The sequence below is a fragment of the Syngnathus leptorhynchus genome, chromosome 8, assembly GCF_054491065.1.
Source record: "Syngnathus leptorhynchus isolate UIUO chromosome 8, UIUO_Slep, whole genome shotgun sequence".
NCBI lineage: Eukaryota > Metazoa > Chordata > Actinopteri > Syngnathiformes > Syngnathidae > Syngnathus > Syngnathus leptorhynchus.
In genome coordinates this window covers 565519-584939 of record NC_141202.1, presented here as the reverse complement: position 1 = coordinate 584939, position 19421 = coordinate 565519, and the positions used below count along the sequence as shown (strand labels likewise).

At 48.1% G+C, this 19421-nt stretch overlaps 2 protein-coding genes and 1 long non-coding RNA gene across 4 annotated transcripts in view; all 3 read left to right on the top strand.

Moving 5' to 3' along the window:
* The first annotated feature begins 80 nt into the window (after nt 1-80).
* On the top strand, nt 81-8085 carry zhx1 (zinc fingers and homeoboxes 1). Its single transcript, XM_085917771.1, has 8 exons — nt 81-823; nt 1488-1776; nt 1861-2327; nt 2480-2680; nt 2744-2959; nt 3019-3162; nt 3235-4470; nt 5116-8085. Exons 2-8 carry the CDS (start codon nt 1596-1598, stop codon nt 5383-5385), a joined length of 2715 nt encoding a protein of 904 aa, XP_085773897.1. The 5' UTR covers nt 81-823; nt 1488-1595; the 3' UTR covers nt 5386-8085.
* Nucleotides 8086-8298: 213 nt separating this feature from the next.
* c8h8orf76 (chromosome 8 C8orf76 homolog) lies at nt 8299-10566 on the top strand. Of its 2 annotated transcripts, XM_085917772.1 has the most exons (8): nt 8299-8544; nt 8732-8833; nt 8911-9054; nt 9264-9314; nt 9381-9525; nt 9692-9782; nt 9844-9976; nt 10153-10566. In XM_085917772.1, the coding sequence occupies exons 1-8, from the start codon at nt 8440-8442 to the stop codon at nt 10321-10323; spliced, it is 942 nt and encodes a 313-aa protein (XP_085773898.1). In that variant the 5' UTR covers nt 8299-8439; the 3' UTR covers nt 10324-10566. The 2 variants fall into 2 exon arrangements, with proteins under 2 accessions (XP_085773898.1, XP_085773899.1); XM_085917773.1 differs by lacking the exon at nt 8732-8833.
* Nucleotides 10567-12378: 1812 nt separating this feature from the next.
* The window catches only part of LOC147051523 (uncharacterized), a 124103-nt gene continuing 117060 nt past the window's right edge, over nt 12379-19421 (top strand). The window contains exons 1-2 of the long non-coding RNA XR_015066960.1: nt 12379-12560; nt 12646-12680. This is a non-coding gene — a long non-coding RNA (uncharacterized LOC147051523). The remainder of the gene's footprint in view (nt 12561-12645; nt 12681-19421) is intronic.

The following is a 19421-nucleotide window of genomic DNA, read 5'->3' as shown; positions in this document are numbered from 1 at the left end:
CTGAAAATGGTGTGAAGAAATGCCAGGGCCGGAAAAAAAACAAAAGTGCAATGTCAGTTTTGGCCTCAAGTAGCTTCTCGTGCTATCCTGATAGGTCACGTAAGGACACTTGGGCACGTCATCCGAGACGTAACGCAGCCTTTTCTTTTATTTGCACTTTAAAAAATCAACACGTTTCTTAACTCAATTTAAAAACTCACCCGAATGACAGTTTTGTGTAGAATATCTACTGATACTTCAACGTGATATCCGAATTTTTGAGTCCAAGTCGCCGAGGAATGACGTCACACGGTATCCGAATAATGACGCTGATCATTGTTTGAGGGAAGAAAAAAACGCTGTTAAAATTCAGAATTAGGTCAGCGAACTCACCCATCGCTCAGTGAACACCCTATGATTGGAATCCTTGTTTTTATTCATGGGGCCTTACACGACGCTTGCCGGGACACACAACCCGCTCGGAAGAGACATGTCCGGGCTTTCCAGCGTTTGCAGGCGGGAGTCGTAGCCGCTCGACCGCTCCGTGTGTGCGGATACCTCCCGCCGCCGTCTGCTTCGGAAAACCGACACACGAGCCCGGCGAACGTCTCGGCCCGGCCGGCGTTGGTTGAATGCTTAGCCGCCACTCGGTGGCCACACTACAGCAGGGACGGCAAAAGACGCCGACGCTTCTCGGGGGACTCCCAGGAAATATCAGTCATCGCTTCGCCTGCCTGCCTGCCTGCCTGCCCGCCCGCCTGCCTTCCAGCTTGCCTGTCCGCCCGCCCGCCCGGCCGGCCGGCCGGCCGACCGACCGACGCTTGCACACGCTCGTGTAGTTGCAGTAAGTTAGCCGGCAGACATGCCATGCCATGCCATGCCATGCCAGCCAGCGTTTCATGACTGTTAGCGGTGGCTAGTTGGCCCTCATACACATTGCTAAAATAGACGCCCCACATAAGTGCTTTGGTTAACAACGTTTACATACCTGAAAGAGACGTGCACACCTGTTTCACACTAAATGCAGCTGCATCATGAAATGATAGGATTACAGATTGCACTTTTGCCTTGACCAAAAATACCATTGATTGGAATGCTCATAGGAAATGCATCAAGAATAATGAGAGCTGGTATCAATCATTCAAACAGGTCAGACATTCACTGTTACCACAGTATTCAGGTGAATTGCTCTTTGTTGTCCCATGAGGTTCAAATTTGAGCATTTCAATAGTTCCGAGCTGTTGTGAAGATGATGATGCGCCCTCGTCTACGTAACTAACTCACTGAGGCAGCCGAAATAGCGCAAGGCTCTAATTGGCAAATCACATACGTTGATAGAAAAGAACCTCTTCTGCAGCAGCAGTATTGTATTGGTTGTAAATCCACTTGGGAACACTTTGCTCATTTGCTTGTCAAATTGTACCTATGCAATCTGAAGAACAATGTCAGTAAATCCAAGTCATTGGAGTGGAACTAACGAAGCGTTTATGACACATTTCTTCCACTAGAAATTGAAGGAGTCTTGCTATGCGAGCACGGCCACTTGAGACATGTGAGCCCGGACTCTTCCGTCTCAGACTGTCTTTGCCCTGAGTAGAAAGTTGCACCTTTTGGCAATGTCCAGCCGCCGAAAGTCCACCACGCCTTGCATGGTGCTACCCTCTGAGCAGTTGGAGGCCACGACTGAAAGGACAATGGAAGTAGAGGCCGAAGGGGTGGAGGGGGCGGTAGATGAGGCTCAAACAGCAGTGGAGCTGGATCAAAGAGTAGCGCTCGCCCCCGCACCACTAGATACCGGTAAATGTCTTCGGACCCGCTCTGTCCAGCCCAAACTTTCCTTCGATTTGACTTCATTGTTTCAATGCTTGGCTGTCTTTGTAGGAGAGTCCGACAGCCTAGAAGACAAAGAGGCCCCGGCTCCGTCGGTCAAGTGTGCCGAGCAGCCCGGCGAGGATCGGCGGTGCGACGTGCTCCGAGATGGCGGAACAGATGCTACAAATGTCGGCGCCATCTCGCTAAGCAAGACCCCCATCATGAGGATGAAGACCAAATCTGAGCCCAAGAGGATTGCCGTGTCCCTCAAAGCTTCAGATGAAGCCGTGGAGTACTTAGAAGCGGAGGTGGAGGTGGAAGCGGAGCAGCAGCAGGAGCAGCATCAGCAGCAGCAGCAGCAGCCGCCGCCGCCGCCGCCCATCCAAGCGCCTCTGGGACCAATGGCGTCTGTTGAGATGCTGCTCCATGACTCCATGAAGCTCGGAGCGGGAAACTTCCTGGTCAGCCAAGCCTTTGAGCAGACAAGGAAGTCATCCATTTTAAATCCCGCCGTTATTCCTCCTGGCCTGGCACAGGTACACTATAAGAATGAAAAAATCTAGCATCAATAGTAAATGGTTTCCATGACATCACAGTGATGTCATTCTCAGTCGACGGCACCGTTTTTGTGTCAACTTTTGGTCGTAACCCATCGAAATAATCTGGCATGGCACTTTGTTGTCTTCAGGTACTTTCTGCTTTCCAGGCCCAGCAAAATCCATCAGCTCAACCCCAATTGCTAATTCCTCTCAGCAGCATTCCCTCTTATAGTGCAGCTTTGGACATCAACCCTCTGCTGGGGAGCACTTACAAGAAGTTTCCCTATCCTTCCATGGCTGAGATCAGCAATCTGGCACGGCAGACGCAGTTCACAGAAGAGCAAATTAAGGTAGTCAGTGGAGTGGGTGAAGCATCTCCGCTGCTGGCCCACTCAGCGCTCTTTTCTATCCAGGTGTGGTTCTCAGCCCAGCGACTCAAGCACGGTGTCAGCTGGACCCCGGAGGAAGTGGAAGAGGCCAGGAGGAAACAATTCAACGGCACTGTCCACACGGTTCCTCAGACCATCACCGTCATACCTGCTCACCAGCTGTCTGCTGCCAATGGCCTGCAATCCATACTGCAGACCTGTCAGATTGTGGGGGGGCAGCCTGGCTTGGTGTTCACGCAGGTAGAAGGAGGGGAGGGGGCGGATTGGTCCCGAGCAGCTACAAATCCATCTCATTGCAGGTCGCTCCAGGAGGGAACGTTCCCGTGACCAATCCCATCACACTGACGGTGGCGGGATTGCCCAGCCAGTCCCAGAGCTCCACCCCAACAAACAGTGAGCTGAAACGGGCTACCACCGTGCAGCCGCCCTCGCTCTCCCCACAGGTAGCCAGCGAGCGGCTCATTTGCCGATACCAAATGCGTTCCACCGCGTAACTCCGCCTTTCTCTTTGAAAGGAGAACTCCGCCCTGAGCGCCGACAGCTTCAGTATGCGGCCCAAAAAGTCCAAAGAGCAGCTGGCCGAGTTGAAAGCCAGCTACCTTCAAAACCACTTTGTCAGCGATGCCGAAATTGCCCGTTTGATGAAGATCACCAATTTAACCAAGGGGGAGATCAAAAAATGGTTCAGCGACACCAGGTATAACCAGCGCAACTCCAAGAACAGCAATGTCATCCTATTCCACGACGGAGGCGGCAGAGGAAGCGGCGCCGGCGGCTGTAGCGCCGCCACCATCGTCATCGACTCCAGCGATGAAACGCCGGCATCGCCTCACCCGCCGTGCGCGCCTCCCGTTAAGGAGACCCGGCCCAAGACGTGGAATCCCTTCCCGGACTTCACTCTGCAGAAATTTAAAGAGAAGACACCGGAGCAGTTGGTGGTGCTGGAGGAGAGCTTCGAGAAGAGCGCCACGCCATCCGACGAAGAGCTGAGTCGCCTGAGAACCGAGACCAAACTGACACGGAGGGAGATTGACGCCTGGTTCACCGAAAGACGGAAAATGCCCACCTTTGGCGCTCCGTCCCCGGAGTCCTCTGAGGCCGAACGGATGGACGCCGCCGCCGGCGGAGGGAGAGCTGGAGAAGTCACCGCTGCTTCTCGCACCGCCGCCGCCACCTCCTCCTCCTCGTCCTCCTCCTCTCGTAAAGGGAGTCAAACGCCGCCCGGAGGCCGCGGTAAACAGACGGCCACCGGCAGCTGCAACAACAACAATGGCGGCAAAGACATCAAGGATAAGACCAAAAAGACTCCGGAGCAGCTCCACATTTTGAAAAGTGCCTTCGTGCGGACTCAGTGGCCCACGACAGAAGAGTACGACCAGCTGGTGGACGAGAGCGGCCTCCCCCGACCCTACATCGTCAGCTGGTTCGGGGACTCGCGCTACTCCTGGAAGAACGGCAACCTCAAATGGTTCTTTCAGTATCAAAGCGGCAACGTGGAAGGCGGCGCCGGCGCTCAGAAACCGGGAGGCGGTCGAAAAAGGCGCGTCCGAAATCGCGGTTGGGGAAGATCTCGACCTCGAAAGCAGCCCAGGCGCTCGGCGTCCTTTGGTTCCGACTCGGACAGATGCCCCCCGGCCAAGAAATTCAAGAGCGGCAGGGACATCTTGAAGGAGTATTACCTGAAACACCGCTTCCTCAACGAGCAGGACCTGGACGAGCTGGTCACCAAGACCAACATGAGCTACGAGCGGGTAACGCCGTTGCTTTTTACTCGAGCGCTCCAAATGCTATTTCACAAGATGAACCAGAGATTTTGCAATGAGTCATCTGCAGTGCACGGTTTGTCGTCGTGCTGCCTGCTAATTAAGAACGGCGAGCGGTCGCTCTTCTTTCTTTTCAAGTATCACGCCGCCCCTCCCTCGATGTTTCCACGGCAGAAAGCCGCAGCTTATTCCCAATCATTTCGAGTTCAAGAAGAAAAAGAAAAATCCGACACTATCGAAACGCATTCCCATACTTTTGCTAACGTGAGAAAAATCCAGCCGACGTGCGTTTCGATTTGGAAATGCCAGAAGCCGTCGTGAGGCAAGGCGTCAACATCACAAAACATTCTCGGAGCCGACATCAAACAATCCTCTTAAATAAGGCCATTGATTTGAAATGTAGCTTCTTGCGTCATCATGCTAAATGCACCTTGATTCACATTCCTTTCATCTTACCGACCTGAAGATCTCATTCAGTCAAGTTCAAATGACTTGATCTGCACAGGATCACATAGCTTTGAAACATCAAGAGAAAGAAATACCAAATCGTCAATCTAGCCCAAGTGACTTTGGAGCTATTGTGTGTGACCGCTCAGATGACAACACACGTTTTTTGTTTTTTCTGCCAACAAGGTGCGAGAATGGTTTGCCGAGGTCCAAAGACGTCTGGACGTGGGCGCCGACCCCTTCCAGGAGCCACCTTCGGGCACGGCCGACGCAAGAGAGGGGGCCCGCCAAATAAGGGGAGAGGCGTCACACGCCGACAAGGCGCCGACAGGTGACGGAATGGGAGACGAAGAGGAGGAGGACGACGAAGAGCACGACGAAGAGGATACGGACGACAGCGAGGTTTGGGAGCCGTCACGCAGCGTGAGGAAATCCTTGTCTGTATCCGAAGACTGACCGGCAATTTTGCAAAGCAGACTAACACAATCTCAACATGATTCAAATGACCCGAGAAGCATTTTGGCCACAAAATCGAAAAGTCAATCATGAAATGGAATCGATGGTGACCAGACCACGTTGTACACATGGCAAGTGTAAATTCCCTTTTTCAATGCATTGCTGCATTTCCTTTGCACAAGCCCAAATTGAAACTTCAATTTCCAGCGAATGCTCACCAATCTTAAAACGTGTTTACAAGATAGTCGAAACACACACACACACACACACACACACACACGGTGGAAGTCGTTCTATCATATTGTACGAATTGTGATTTACGTGACTCTCGTCAGCAAAATGAGAAGGAATGAGTTTACAAAGTGGATGACGGATAAAGGCCTAAAGCAACATGAGCCAAAGTACATGAACAGTGAGTGAATGCCAGCGTGCGTATTTGTTGAAGGATGTCGATTCAAGTCTTCCCTTGATGGTGGTTACTACTAGCCAACTCAACTAGTGATGGGAAGGCAAAGCTTCAAATTTGCCTCATAAACCATTGGCTTTATTTGGACTCCTCTCGACGGCACTGTTGGAGTTTCAAACGTACGTTCGTTCATTGACTGTGTTGAACCGAGTGCCATGGAGAGGACATCAAGTGGTTCGAGAAACATTGAAGCTTCATTTTCCCATCACTATAAATGACTCATGGGGGAGGGAAAAAAAAAAAAAAAGAGTTGAATATGCACTGCGATTTCCATTTGTTTTTATTTTTGCACCTTTGTACACAACCAACAAGCCTTGTGCTTTTGCTAGACTGGTTTTTGCCAAATTGGAATGTCAAGGAATGACAGCACCCGCTGGGGCTGGGCTTCAATCATCACTTCAAGCTAATTGACGTAAACAACAATCACGAGCTAAACCTAACTACTGGCCCGATGTACGTATTGTTCTTGAAACATTTGAAATCATGAAGCACCTAAACTAAACGCGTTTCGATTGCACTTTTTTTTCCCGCCACCTAGTGGATGAAATTAGAATTTGGCACCTTATTGTATTGTATTGCAAAGGCTCGGAGAGCCCGTATTCGTTTTTGGACGAAACCAGTATTTTACCTTTTGTTTGTTTTCCCCGAGGAGGAATCTTAGCAGTTTCACCGACCGAACTAAACGGCGTTGTATGTTTGTATAGCTCGGTAGACTCGGCTGCCGCGTTCTTTCGCTTGATTGCACATTTTGAGCCAAGTTTGGAGTACTTTTGTGGGGGAAGCAATGCTTGGCTAATGTTTTGTGTTTGATTTGATATATTTTTTTCCCAATCATGTCTCTCTTGACCTTTTGACGGACTTGGGAAGACACCTTAGCAGTGTTGTCTTTTCATCAAAATTGAACACGTGACACCATGTCGAATTGCTATGTGTGACCGACCATGTTTCACGGGAAGAAGTGTTGACTACCAGCTGCCGTCGCCACGGTAACGACACCGACGTCGTTAACTCCGACAGTCCTACTGTACCTACATGTGCCTACTTGGCTTGTGGACTCGCGGCCAGAGGATGGATCCCCTCTGGCCGTCGCAAAGCACTTACGGTAGCCTTTCTCCGAGCAAATGGAATGCATGATGTGCAAGATGCACAAGCTTTCTGCTTGCCTGTCTGAAGTGAAACATTGTCCATGACCTTCCTTCTGGGTTCCTTTCTGCTATTTTGTCATCCGCGCTAGCACCTTTTGATCTATCTGAAAAGCATTTTCAGCCCGCTTGAACAGAGCCGGCTCGCCGAACGGGCAGACGCATTATGTATTTGTCGTAATGTGAATAGTAAGTGCCTGGGCATGAAACAGAACAAGATGTGTTGTACCTTCTATCCATGTATAGCTACCAAGCGTTTATCCCTTTTTGTCATTTACTGCATGCAATAAGTACGTCGAACAACTGCTCATTTTGTACATATGTACGCGGGTGCTGATGTTGCCACAGTACTTGGCCAATCGAAAGCTAAAGCTAAGTTGTCTGTCTGATTTCCAAGTCTAATTGTCTTTCCCAAATCACCGACAGTATCGTCAGTTAGTTTGGCTGCTTTGTTTTGGGGGCTTCTTTCCGCTGCACCTTCTGCTGCTTCGTATTTTATTCCACAGATGAGGATTTGACGAGCCTTCTTGGACATTTTTGTATCCGTTTTTATCTCTTCAACCAAATAGTTGGTTTACTGCGCACATGTTTGAAAGATAACCTGAACTAGAATTCATTTGGAGCTCCCACGGTTTTGCTTGAGTTGTTTCCGGGTACTTTGGTTGCAACAATTTTCAAAATCACAACTCACTTGAAAAGATGAGCACTTTATTGACGGTACTTCAAAACGTTATCATTTGAAAAAAACAAAATGCTACTGTTACAATAAGGCCCTAGTAAACCAGATGCACAAATAACATGTATCTGTCCTTTGACTTTCACCGTTGATATGATGAGAAAGTGCTGTGTCTTCTCAGTGGGTTTTGATTTCATATCATGTATCATATATCCTATTTGCAGTAGAGCTAGTATCGTGAGTAGTTAAACTGCTGTAATATTATATGCATATACCCTTTGGCATCAAATTCCATGATTACGCTCTCTCTCTATCTCTCTCTATCTCTCTCATCCTCTGTGCTCAATGAATGTTTTGCAAATGTTTTCACCACAGATTTTTCAACAAATACAGTTTGTCACAACAATCGGTTTTGTGCTATCTATCCCAAGCTTATTTCCTCTTCAGAATGGGACACTTTGTTGAGTCACATAACATAAGTTGGGAAGGATTTTACAAACGGTGGTCTTGGGATTTGTCTTTATGCAGGCCTCAAAGGAAGACGTTTGAACGCCCCTGGCCAACGTCAAATACTGTCAATTAAGAATCGATTGAGTCAAATAGTTTTGATCGGAACTTTACTGCTCGGAACCAACGCGATTCGCTCGTGTTTCCGTGCGGACACATGACACAAGCGGAATCTGCGCCGATTCCGCTTGTGTAAACTAGCTGTTCAACCCGTAACTAGGTCGAACGATAGCCCAAAAGCATGAGTCAGTGATTAACTCGCTATGGAGCTATTTGGAAGCAATTTTGATGACTCTGTATTCTCAGAGGCGAAAGACCGCGGGTCGGTGTGCGTGCCTTCATATAACGCTAAAAGCTGCGAGCCGGAGGTGAGAAATCGGGACGACTGTTGACCTGTTGTGATTGAAATGAAGACAATAAATACACCGCACTCGCAGTTACATCGCCCCAAAATATTGTCAATAAACACGCAAACCGAGCCTGATCTGCGCGCGGCGTTTGTTCATGTATGCGTTGCATTGTCGGAAACCATTCTCCTGCCTTGTCCTCTTGTAGTGGTTTTGTCAAGGTGCCGCTCTTAACACAGAAGACGCTTTGGAAAAGCAGAAAGTTTTTAAGTTTAGGGGTGACTTGGCAACGAGACAGGGCAAATACCAGGTATTTCTTTTTGAAATCCAACTTGTGCGCCTAGCAACACTAACATCAATGAGCAAATGTGTGCTTGTGTGTGTTAGGCAGCCCTGGAGGCTTACAGCAGTTGCCTGGAGTGGATCTCGGACAACAACCTGTCAATCAAAAGAGATATTTTGGAGGGAATGGCTCGATGTTACACCAGGTTGGACCAGAGAGACAGAGCAATGGGCTTATTGGATCTGCTGGTACACGCACCCATATTTTCTTTAGCGCCTCAGAGGTGTTCCAAACCATCCTTTTCGTTTGTATGATTCTCTCGCAGAAATTGTGGGGAGGCTCAAACAATTCAAAAGTCTGTCTGTGTTTATGCCGCATTTTTACCTATCCATTCATCTGGAACATTCCCTCTATCGAGACCATTTGCAATGACTGTGTTGTTGTTTTTTTTGTCCAGAGTAAAGAAGCCTCAAACACATGTCACCTGACCAGCCTGCTGCTGCTCAAGGTAAATCTGGGCACTCCCTCCCTTCACAACGCCGCTGGAGGTCACGTCATTGACTTTGTCCAAAAGGTGAGCGTCTACCAACATTTTGGAGTCATCGGACCCTGGATGTGGTCTCTGCAAGAGCTGTGCAGCCTGCTGCCTTTCAACCCCTGGAATTGGTGCAACCTGGGAAAGATGTGTCTGCAGCTGTTGGAGGACTCCACAACCTTGAGTAACCTTTTATTCATTTTTGAGGAGGTCCTCTGCCCTTTCGCGACGGAGATCCGGTCTATGGAGTCGATTCGATTTCAATTCTGAATTTGTTTTTGAAAAATGAAGGTCTTAATTATCTCTAATTCCACAGAAATCTTATATAGTCATTTATTTTCTAACTGTAGACAAGAAAGGCAAAGAAGCTGAAGAGCGACATGAGGAACTCTCTGAGGAGAGACTCTGGCTGAAGGCCTGCTTGTGCTTCATCAGGACGAGGTAGTGGCACAAAACGCTGGTCATCAGCGGGCGGCTGGTGACAGCGGCCCTCTGCTTTCAGACTCCTACTACCAATCCTGCAGCAGCAGCAGTCATCGTTTGTGCTGCGACACAACCAGAATGTTCTGCAAATGGCGGAGGAAGCGTTAGTACATCTCAATCCTGACCAAGCGACTCTTCTCACCCTCACTGAGGTGAGTAACTCTGCCTTGGAAGTTGTTGGAGCAGTCATTCTCAAAGTGAGGGATGGGCTCCAAAGTAGTCAGTCAAAAAGAATCTTTGAATTGAATGTTGGATTACCATCCGTTTTCAGACATGGAAGGTCTTGGATTTGACACCTATGACGTAGCAGGCATCTTTTTCTTGCCAGGTCATTTCAGAGGACCTGAACCCAGAGAAGATGAAGGAGGATTACCAGGACGGTATGAGTCTGTCCAGTGTTTGTCTGCAGAGTTTTGACGAGCGCTGGTGGAATAAGATCCTACTGAGTGGGCTTCTGGAGACGGGTGGATATCACAGGCCGAGCGCCACCAAGTTGTGACGCTGCCTTCGTGTCAACCACAAAGAAAAAAAAAATGATGTTGTTGAACTTTTGACAGCCTGTTACCAAAGGACAATTCAAAGATTCAAAAAATTCAACAAAAAAAACCCCTGCATGCTTTTGTACTATAATGGGATGTGTGCTTTCATATGAAGTGTCATCAATGAACAGATTTTTTTTTTAAATCACGTTTTAATGTGAACATTTTATTTATCCTGCAATGTTATAAAGACAATAAAAACATCTGTTATTGTTTCCATGCCACTGCGCATTGCATTAGTCAGAAAATGATGAGTGGAAAGGAATGGAACACCATGTTGAACTTTGCAATTAACTCAAAAGAAAAAACAAGCTCAAGTTTGGACCCAACGTCAAATACTGTAAATTCGGAATTTATTGGGAACGGGCAGTAACGTTCTTTGCTTGATCGGAACTTTACTGCTCGGAACCAACGCGACTCGGTGGTGTGTCCGTGCGGACACATTACATAAGCGGAATTTGTGCTGACGGCTGGTGTTGAAGCTTCGTTGTGTTTTAACTGCTTTGCCGCCATCTTCTGGTGTCTACGCGCAGTTACATCAATTATTTGCGGGGTTCACTACATAAGTGTAATTAAAAAAAAAACGTGCTTTTACAAATAAGATAATGCTCTGTGAGGTATTGATGTGTTCATTATAACGCCACTTTGAGGCAGAGGACTTAAAATATGTCTGACACACTTCTTACTTGCCAAAGAACCTTATTAGATGTAACGAGGGCGCACGCCATTAATTCAATGGCCTCTCTCTGTTGACAATTTGAAAACATCAAGCAGATGGGCTTCCAAAATAAATTTCACTTTGAATATAGGGCGGATATCCATTGTGGGCATTTCTGTGTTGACTTGGTCCCGAAGCTTGCAGTATCACACACTGATGGATGGCGTGATGGTTGGCAGGGCCCCCAAAAGGTCTCAGTAGTGCATACATGTCTTCGCCTTGTTACACCCAGACCGACAGGCAGACACACAGACAGACAGACAGACAGATCAGCCAGCCGTCTCTTTGCTCACAATGCATGTGGGTGCTTTCGGTGAATATGCACATTGCGGTTTCCCCCCCAGGACCTTTTTTTTTTTTTTTCCCAGAGCTGGGATGTTTGTGCGTCCTCGTTAAAATAGGCGCCGCTCAGCCGAGGATGTTCTGGTCATTTGCAGGAAGCAGAAAACTAGACAATGTGGAGAAGGAGCATATGAAGTAGCAGCTTTGTGCGACCAGGCGGTTATCGACAGCTTGTCAGTCAGCAGCCGCCAGCCATTTGTTTGCTTTTGAGAGCTTTGAGAAAGAGAAGAGGGGGAGATTAAAAATAAATCGTTTTTTTTTTGTTTTGTTTTTTATTAAAAGGCTGCCGTGATGTTGTGTCCTGCTGTGTCGTCTTCTTCTACGACTTCCTGCTGGATGGATGCCACACTTCAAGAGAAGAAGAGAAAAAGAAAATGAAATCCCCCTTTCATTTGCTTCCATAGCGTGTTTCAAACAAATCAGCTGCTGGGAGGCATTTGAGGGCTCTACTATTTGGGAAAAAATGCTGAGCATGCTTCCGAGTCTACAAACTACTTGAAAAGGCTTCTGGGAAGACACATTTGGTCATTAGATGATGGATTGCGCTTTAGAATAATCAATAAAACACCGCCAAATTAATGTCTTTATATTTTGCGTTATTTAAATTCAGTTTCGCTCTTAAAAAAGTGGGACGCAAGTGAATACAAGTTTTTAGGATGAAAATGAAGGAAAAGAATCGATTTTAGAGAGGGTTTATTTTTATTTGCAAGAACCGGCCACCTTACCCCACCATTTTAAACGCTCATGTTTGACAGGGGTAATCTGATAATCATGACTACTTTTACTTTTATCATCAACATTTCATTGAGTTGAAAATGTTCTATTCTGTTCAGATTATTAATAAATGACTACCTAAGTCTGACCTTTTACCTGTTCATAGCAAAGAAATCAATTAATAAATCTTCCGACAACTTCAGCACCCCTATCCAACCTCACAATGTGGTTTGGTCCAATTAAAACCAGGTGTACCGCGTCTGTGTTTTCAATTTCAATTTTTTGGACCCGTTTGGGTTAGAGCGTGCTAATAACTCGTATTCCCCCCCAAATATCCCTTCCCCACGTTTAAAACAACAAATAACATTGCCGAAAAGGAAATGTGAGAGTAAAAAACCAAAATGTCTCTTGTCAATCAAACAGGTGAGTGTGACTAAATCCCACACACAAGTGACAAGTGCAGTGTATGTGCAACACAAACTTTTTATTCTTGTTTCTTCATTATCAGTAAAGATGTCATCCCAGTGAACCATGTGGAAAAAGGTAAGCAAGATTTTTTTTACTGCTGTATGTTAATGAAAATGAATTGGAGTTTTCTATGATAAGTCCAAATATTTGGAAGCTTTTACATGAAACTATTCATTTCAAATGAATTTCTTTGCATTGTTTTATCTGTGACAAGTTCTTAGTCGAATGACCTTTTAAAAAAAGCTCCATTCTTTTAAGATAGCAACATGATGATGTGCCTCATACACAAAGTGGAGTCTAAAAAGTGCCTCCTTGATTTTTAGTCCCATTTGAGTTGCCAGAACTGGGCCAGCATTAATAAGGTCAGGATCAAAAACACGTCCTACACCTTTTATTAAGAGGCCTGGGAACTATTTTAAATGGTGTAGCCTCTTTCTCAATCTGCATTTCATCCCCTGCCTGCGTTTTGTATTTGTGCTTCCACACACACACGTGGCAGGAGTTGGGCCCTCCTGGGTGTTTTGCGGCTCGGATTCACACGGCTGAATCCTCTGACTGCGCCATTGTTATTTAAATGTGCGAGGGCGATCAGCGGCGGGCATTAATGGCATCCGCAACACACACTTGAGCGTCAGTCAGTCTTGCGGATGAACCTGGAGGGCGCATGAATAACAAATGGCGGGCGACTATTTGCAGCATTTTCTTTCGCTGCATTAGTCAGCAGTCTTTGGACTTGCATATTAGCGACGCTCCCTTGCCGCCATACGTACGCTTTTAAGCAGGATGGCCCTAACTCAGGTTGGACCAAGTGGGATGGGAGGGGGGGGGGGGGGGGGGGGGGGTCGTGTTTTGTTCTGTCAAGGATAATCAGAGCTTGGACGGAGTATGTGAGGTGATGGTATTGTTTTAACACTGGTGAAGACCCCCCCCCCCCCCTCTACTCACCAAAATTGGATTAGACAGACACCTCTGGCCATTAGAAAAAAACAAAACAACAACAACACTGCTGTTGGAATTGTTGGACTTGCCGCTTCTCAACTTGGTGTCCTGATACAATTTTAAAAAAAAGTTATTGATTGAGGCCAAATAATCCAATTCTTCATTGGACTTGAATCGGGATGCTGATCGGCATAGAGTGCGTCTACAGAAATTTCTTTTTTTTTTTTTTTTTTTTTTCCTTTCCAAAATTCATTGTTACTTTGAACCTGGCATCCTAATCCAATGAAACAAGTGTTATTGATCAAAGCCAAACAATCCAATTCCTCCTTACTCTCGGCATCCAATAGAGCCTCAAATGATCCCGCTACTTCAGAGTAACACAAGTCTGTCGAGCATTAAAATGTCGACTTTTGATGAAGCTGATTATTTCCATCGTTTCCTCTGGGGGACAAAAAAAGTATTTAGTTGTGCAACAAATAGCTCAACTCACCATAAAACAAAGAGATGATGATACAAGCATTGTTGAGCTTTTTTCGTGGCCAACGTTCTGGCTCCCCCCCCCTGTTGTTGTTTGTGTGCGACTTTGTGTGTTTGTGGGTTTCAGAGTGTTGTCACAAGTGATCCCATTTTCATTACTCACCGCCTCAAAGGAGGAGGTGAGGCCCTGGCTGCCTCGCCGCACTGATAAATGCATTACGCCAATAAACCCTGTCGCCCGCCACTGAGGTGCTGACGCACGCACGCACGCACGCACAGCGAGGAAAGAAGAAAGAGGCTGCCAGTGGCCAGAGCGATGGATAGATAAAGGGAGCAAAGAGACAAGCAAATGGGAAGAGAAAGACACTGACAGCCCACAGGAGATGAGAAAGGAGAAGGAGATGGAGGGTGAGAAAATAAACAGAGATGCGACGGGGGGGGGGGATCTTGGAATGCAGGGGGGAGAGGGCCCTGAAAGGAAAAGTGACAGGTGCTGAAGAGCGACAGGAAGGAGTTGACACGGACGAGAAGAAGAAGGGAGGTAATAGGTGCTGCTCCAGAGACTTGCAAATGACCATGTGGAGACAATGTGAAGGAGGTCCACTTGGTTTAATTGTTGCTTTGTATTTAATTTTTTGGAAGAGCTCTGAGTTTCCAATTGTAAAATTGCATTTTTGGAACGTGCCAACTGTCGAGGTTCCACTGGTAGTTGTGCCCTCCCTCCTCATCGCCCCCTCTCCCCTCGCCAGCTCACCACTTCTGGTAATGAGGTGAAGGTGGATCAGAACCCTCAGCACGAGCCGGGCCCTTCCCTTCCCTCATTAGGCTCGCCATCACAGGCTGGCTTCGGCTACAACACAACCATCAGAACCGAGGGAGTTGCTTGGAGAAAAGCGGACTTTCAAAAAAAAAAAAATCCTGGAGGGGCGGGGGTACAGGGAATGCTTGAGAGGTGTAGAGGGCAGCATACAATTAAAATGGACCGAGGAGGGGGCGGCTGACCTCATAATAACAACTGAGTGGGTTTGGAGGGTGGAAAAAGGGCTGGGAGGGGAGGGGAAGGGAAGGGAGGGGAAGGGGTACGTGCACCACATAATGAATGGTTGAACTTTTGGGGCGTCTGGGTCGGCATACCAAATCAAGTCACCTTCCAGGAGTGCAGGGAGAAAGGGAGGGAAAGGCAACAAGAGGCGACCCGGAAGACTTGAGGAGAGGCACACACTTTAACGAGGGACCAGGGAGAGCCAAGGGGCGGGCGGGCGGGCGGACGCAGGACCTGCTTGCCTAATAGGCAGCAGGCATGGCCAGGGAGGGAGGGAGGGAGGCATGGCGAGAAAGGGAAGGAGTCCCCCCCCACCCTCGCCTCCTTGTGGCTGCCACTGGGGCCTGAGTGACAGAAATTAATAATTAGTGACAATGATTGACAGCGCTCCCTCCATCTGCGGCTCTTCGCCATGCCGGCCTCCGCCAGCGACCGCGGGCACAATGAGCTCCGGAGGGATTGTGGGGAGACGCGCGTGATTGACATCTGCCTCCTGGAGAGACAGGAGAAGTGGGAGGGAGGGAGGGAGGGAGGGAGGGAGGGAGGTAGGGAGGTGGGAGTGAGGAAGGATAGTCCTCTTGGCCCCCCCCCCCCCCCCGCCCTCTCCTTGCGTTTACCCCCATCACGCCTCTTCGGACTGCTCATCTCGCCATCCCATTTTCCAGCGCTCCACGCCACGCCATTATGCAAAAAGTGACAAATTGACCACAGGAGGGAAGAGAAGAGCGCCGATAAATAAAGAGGAGAAAATGAGAAAGAGGGGGCTTAAGCTCTGGCCTATTCTGTAGCGGGAGCTTGGGGAAATAGCCTATAGATAGCCATCAACGGGGGATTTGTCAGCCGTCTTCTCTCCTGTCCCGTCCTTTCAGCCTCTTCAGGCCATCCTTCAGCGGCGGCCACGTCACAAATGACATCATCATGCTGGCTGGGCTGGGCTGGGCTGGGCTGGGCCGGGCTGGGCGTCCTTCATCCCAAATTAAGAGAGATTGGGTCTGCCTGGAACCGGATTTACCAAGAATTTCAGCAAGATTGTCTTTCAACTTGGCTTTTCCAATTTCCAAGAGCAACTTTTTTGTTGTTGCTCAGGCCGCTAGCAAATGTTGCATTCAAATCTCCTCTAAATTTGCTGCCAGACAGAAAAGAATGTAAATGAGCCGTGCTTAGTGAGCGGCACCCGAAGATGGCCGCCGCTGGCTTCCGCTTATTGGCACACGGCATACTGTACGTAGCATTTTCGCAGCGTCTTTAAAACCCTCACTACCGCCACCTACCGGAGCGGAGCGGCACCGTGCCCGTTTGACTAAAGTAATGGAACTTGCTCAAGGTTTTTTGGCTTTAGCAGAAGTCTCTCATCCATCTCAATTTTTACTCATCCCTGTCTTCCCGTGGCGAACACCCCCCTTTGCCCACGTTTGCGCCCGCCGTGACAAGGCCCGACGCTAATGTGCTCCGGTACGGCTTAATCGGCGCACCGGGTCTCCCAGGCTTAGCGTGGCACGGCGCTACAAAGTACACTGTTTACCTCGGGGCCGCAAAAAGAATAGGTCTTTCCCGTTGGGGAATCACTTTCACATCACAAGACTTTATTGATTAGATTTTTTTTTTTTGGTTGCCTTTCCTTTTCTTCTCTTCCCTTCCTCTCCTCGAAAGAGACAGTCTGGCTTCCTATCTCAGCGGTGTCCGCTAAGGAGCTCAGGATGAAGGTCGTAGCCTCCAGCTAGCCGCTGTAATGTCTTCTTCCACCAGCGTAACTATCAATTCCAGCGGTAACTAAGGCACTTTGCACTGTCAGTAGCTATCGTACACATTTCTCTTCAAGCGAGGTGGACACGTAGCGATAACTGGAGCGTTTTACTCGCTTCTGATCAAAGTCAGCAAAGGCCCGATTGGTGGATAAGCATCAAATTGATGTTTTGACATTTAAATGAAGATATTTCCTCGGCTAGCGCCTCATTTAATCGTACCGTTTTGGCCCACGTAGCTCAGTCGCGCACAGTTCAATTCGGGTTTCATTTTGTTTTGTTTATGCAAAATTGTTCAGCTCATGCAGAAATGATATTTGCATTCTTTTAAAAAGGTTCATTTAAAACAAATAGGACTCGGCAGCACCCAAATACACATTTTAAAGGAGATGCGACGACAAATACGTTTATTGACGACTAATTGATTATTAACCGAATTGATATTTATTTAAAAAAAATCCATGACTCCATTCAAGAGCTAGTTTTGCAAGTCTAGCCTCTGAACATGATTTCTTTTATTTGATTAATTTCGACCCAATTTGGTAATTGCAAAAAATAATTGAAAAAGTCATGAAAAACATGCTCCGATCTTTGCTTGCCAGGCATTGTGAAAGTGAGCCAACGTTCTTCTGGAAGGTCCACCTTGATTTTCATCCGGCCCATCTGAAGTGTATAACTTTGCTTCAACCCTTTTAACACACGCACAGACGGCTCGGCGTACACGCCGAGTTGACAGCTGGTGACTGCGGGGCCCAGCAGGTGCAGGGGGGCGAGGGGGCGAGAGGGGGGGGGGCGCAGGCGGTGCTCCCGGAGGGCCCCTGACTCACGGCCAGGAAGGCAGGCGAGAGGTGTGTGTGTGTGTGTGTGCACGTAATAGTGGTGGGACTCGCCCCGAGTGGAGTTCACTTCAGCTCTGGTGATTGATTAGAATTGGCCCGGACGTGGGCCGATGTGTTGCCTTTGGTCACGAGCGTTGACGGCCCAAATGACATCAATACAACACGAGCCCCTCCACCGACATCTCTTCCTTCTCTTTGTGTTGCCTTATGTGCTCTGGTGGCCATTTTGTAAAAACACAATGTCATCGTATGTATGGGCCACTTTTATCGATCTATAGCATATACGGAACCTTTTATACACATAGAATGGAAAGTTAGGGCCAGGACCGTAATGCTGAAAAAAGCAGAACACGTATGGACTTCCCAGTGTTCAATCATAACTCTGTGGGCACAAGTTGGGTTACACTGAAGGAAAAAACAAAAAAATCTCCCCCTGGCTTTCTTTCTCGTTCCTGGTCAGCACTTGACGGAGCACTGCTTCTTCCCCTACCCCAGCCCAGCCCAACCCAAGCCTGCTCGGCAGCGGCACTGACATGTTGAAAGGCGCAGCGCAGCGTCTGTGGCACACACCTGGCCTCGCCGGCTGCCTCACCTTTTGTCAGCGCCGTGTTAATGAAGCCGCTGTCAATGTCCACCTATCGCACGCCGGGGCGCCTTTTAATGAGTCCGCCGTTTGATCACGACAGACATTGTGCGACTCGCCCGAAGGGGGACGGAGCGCCGGTCAGCTGATTAGCGGATAATACAAGAGGGGATGGCGGTTGTCTTGAAGAAGAAGCAAAAAAAAAAAAAGGACTAGAAAGACAAGACCTGGGATAGGAGAGGATTAGGAATGCCAGGTTCACCATGGGATGGGATGGGTCAGGACAAAGATTACATGAGGAGCCTTAGGCAAGAAAACCATAGGTAAGAATTAGGAATGAAAAGTTGGAGATAGGAATGTTAGGACTATGTCCTTGCGCTACGCGAGTGTGCCTTAGGAAAACTTCCCTCCTCTGAAGAGAATGCTGCATGCTAACTTAGCAGACGGTAATGGATTGCCATTTTGACATTTGCATGGACGGTTCGGACTAGTCATGAGGGGATGGATTCGAGTTCAGACAAGGGATACTAGACTCCAGATAGATTTCTAGATAAAAGTATGTCCAAGGACATGGGACCAGACATTGGTTAAGGTGGCAAAACCAGGGCAATGGGATAGTGGCTTAGGACTGGGAATGCTGACTAAGGATTTAGGAACTACAAATAAATAAGGTTAGGACTAAAAGAATGGGGGCGGATGGTTGGCTTTTAAAAAATGGATATATTTTGCCTCCATCCGCCTGCCGTTTCTGTACCAAAGTGCGTCGCAGCCGAGATGAAAGCGGTCCGGGGCTCTTGACAAAAAAAAAAAAAAAAAAGTGCCAAGCGATCACAAACAAACCTTCAGATGAATCACATCAAAGGCGGCGGCCCAATTGTTGGCCCCCTCGCATTTGCCAGAAATTGGCTCATTAAGGCTGGGGAAAAAAAAAAAAAATGACATTGTTTACATTAGCCGGGGCCCTGATTAGCGTCGGCCATGTTTGTTGTTGTGTCCGCTTACACCGAAAGGCCACTTGAACGGCGGCGATGCACAATCGGCCCTTTGAAGGCTTTAGAAAGCCGAGCCCACGGCAGAACGGCCACAATTTGTGGAAGGCCCGCCTAACCGCATAATGGAACGGCACGGCGCAGCGCAGCGGCCCTTATTCTCATCAGCTCTTTAGGACTAATTAGGCCGTTCACGCTAACGCAG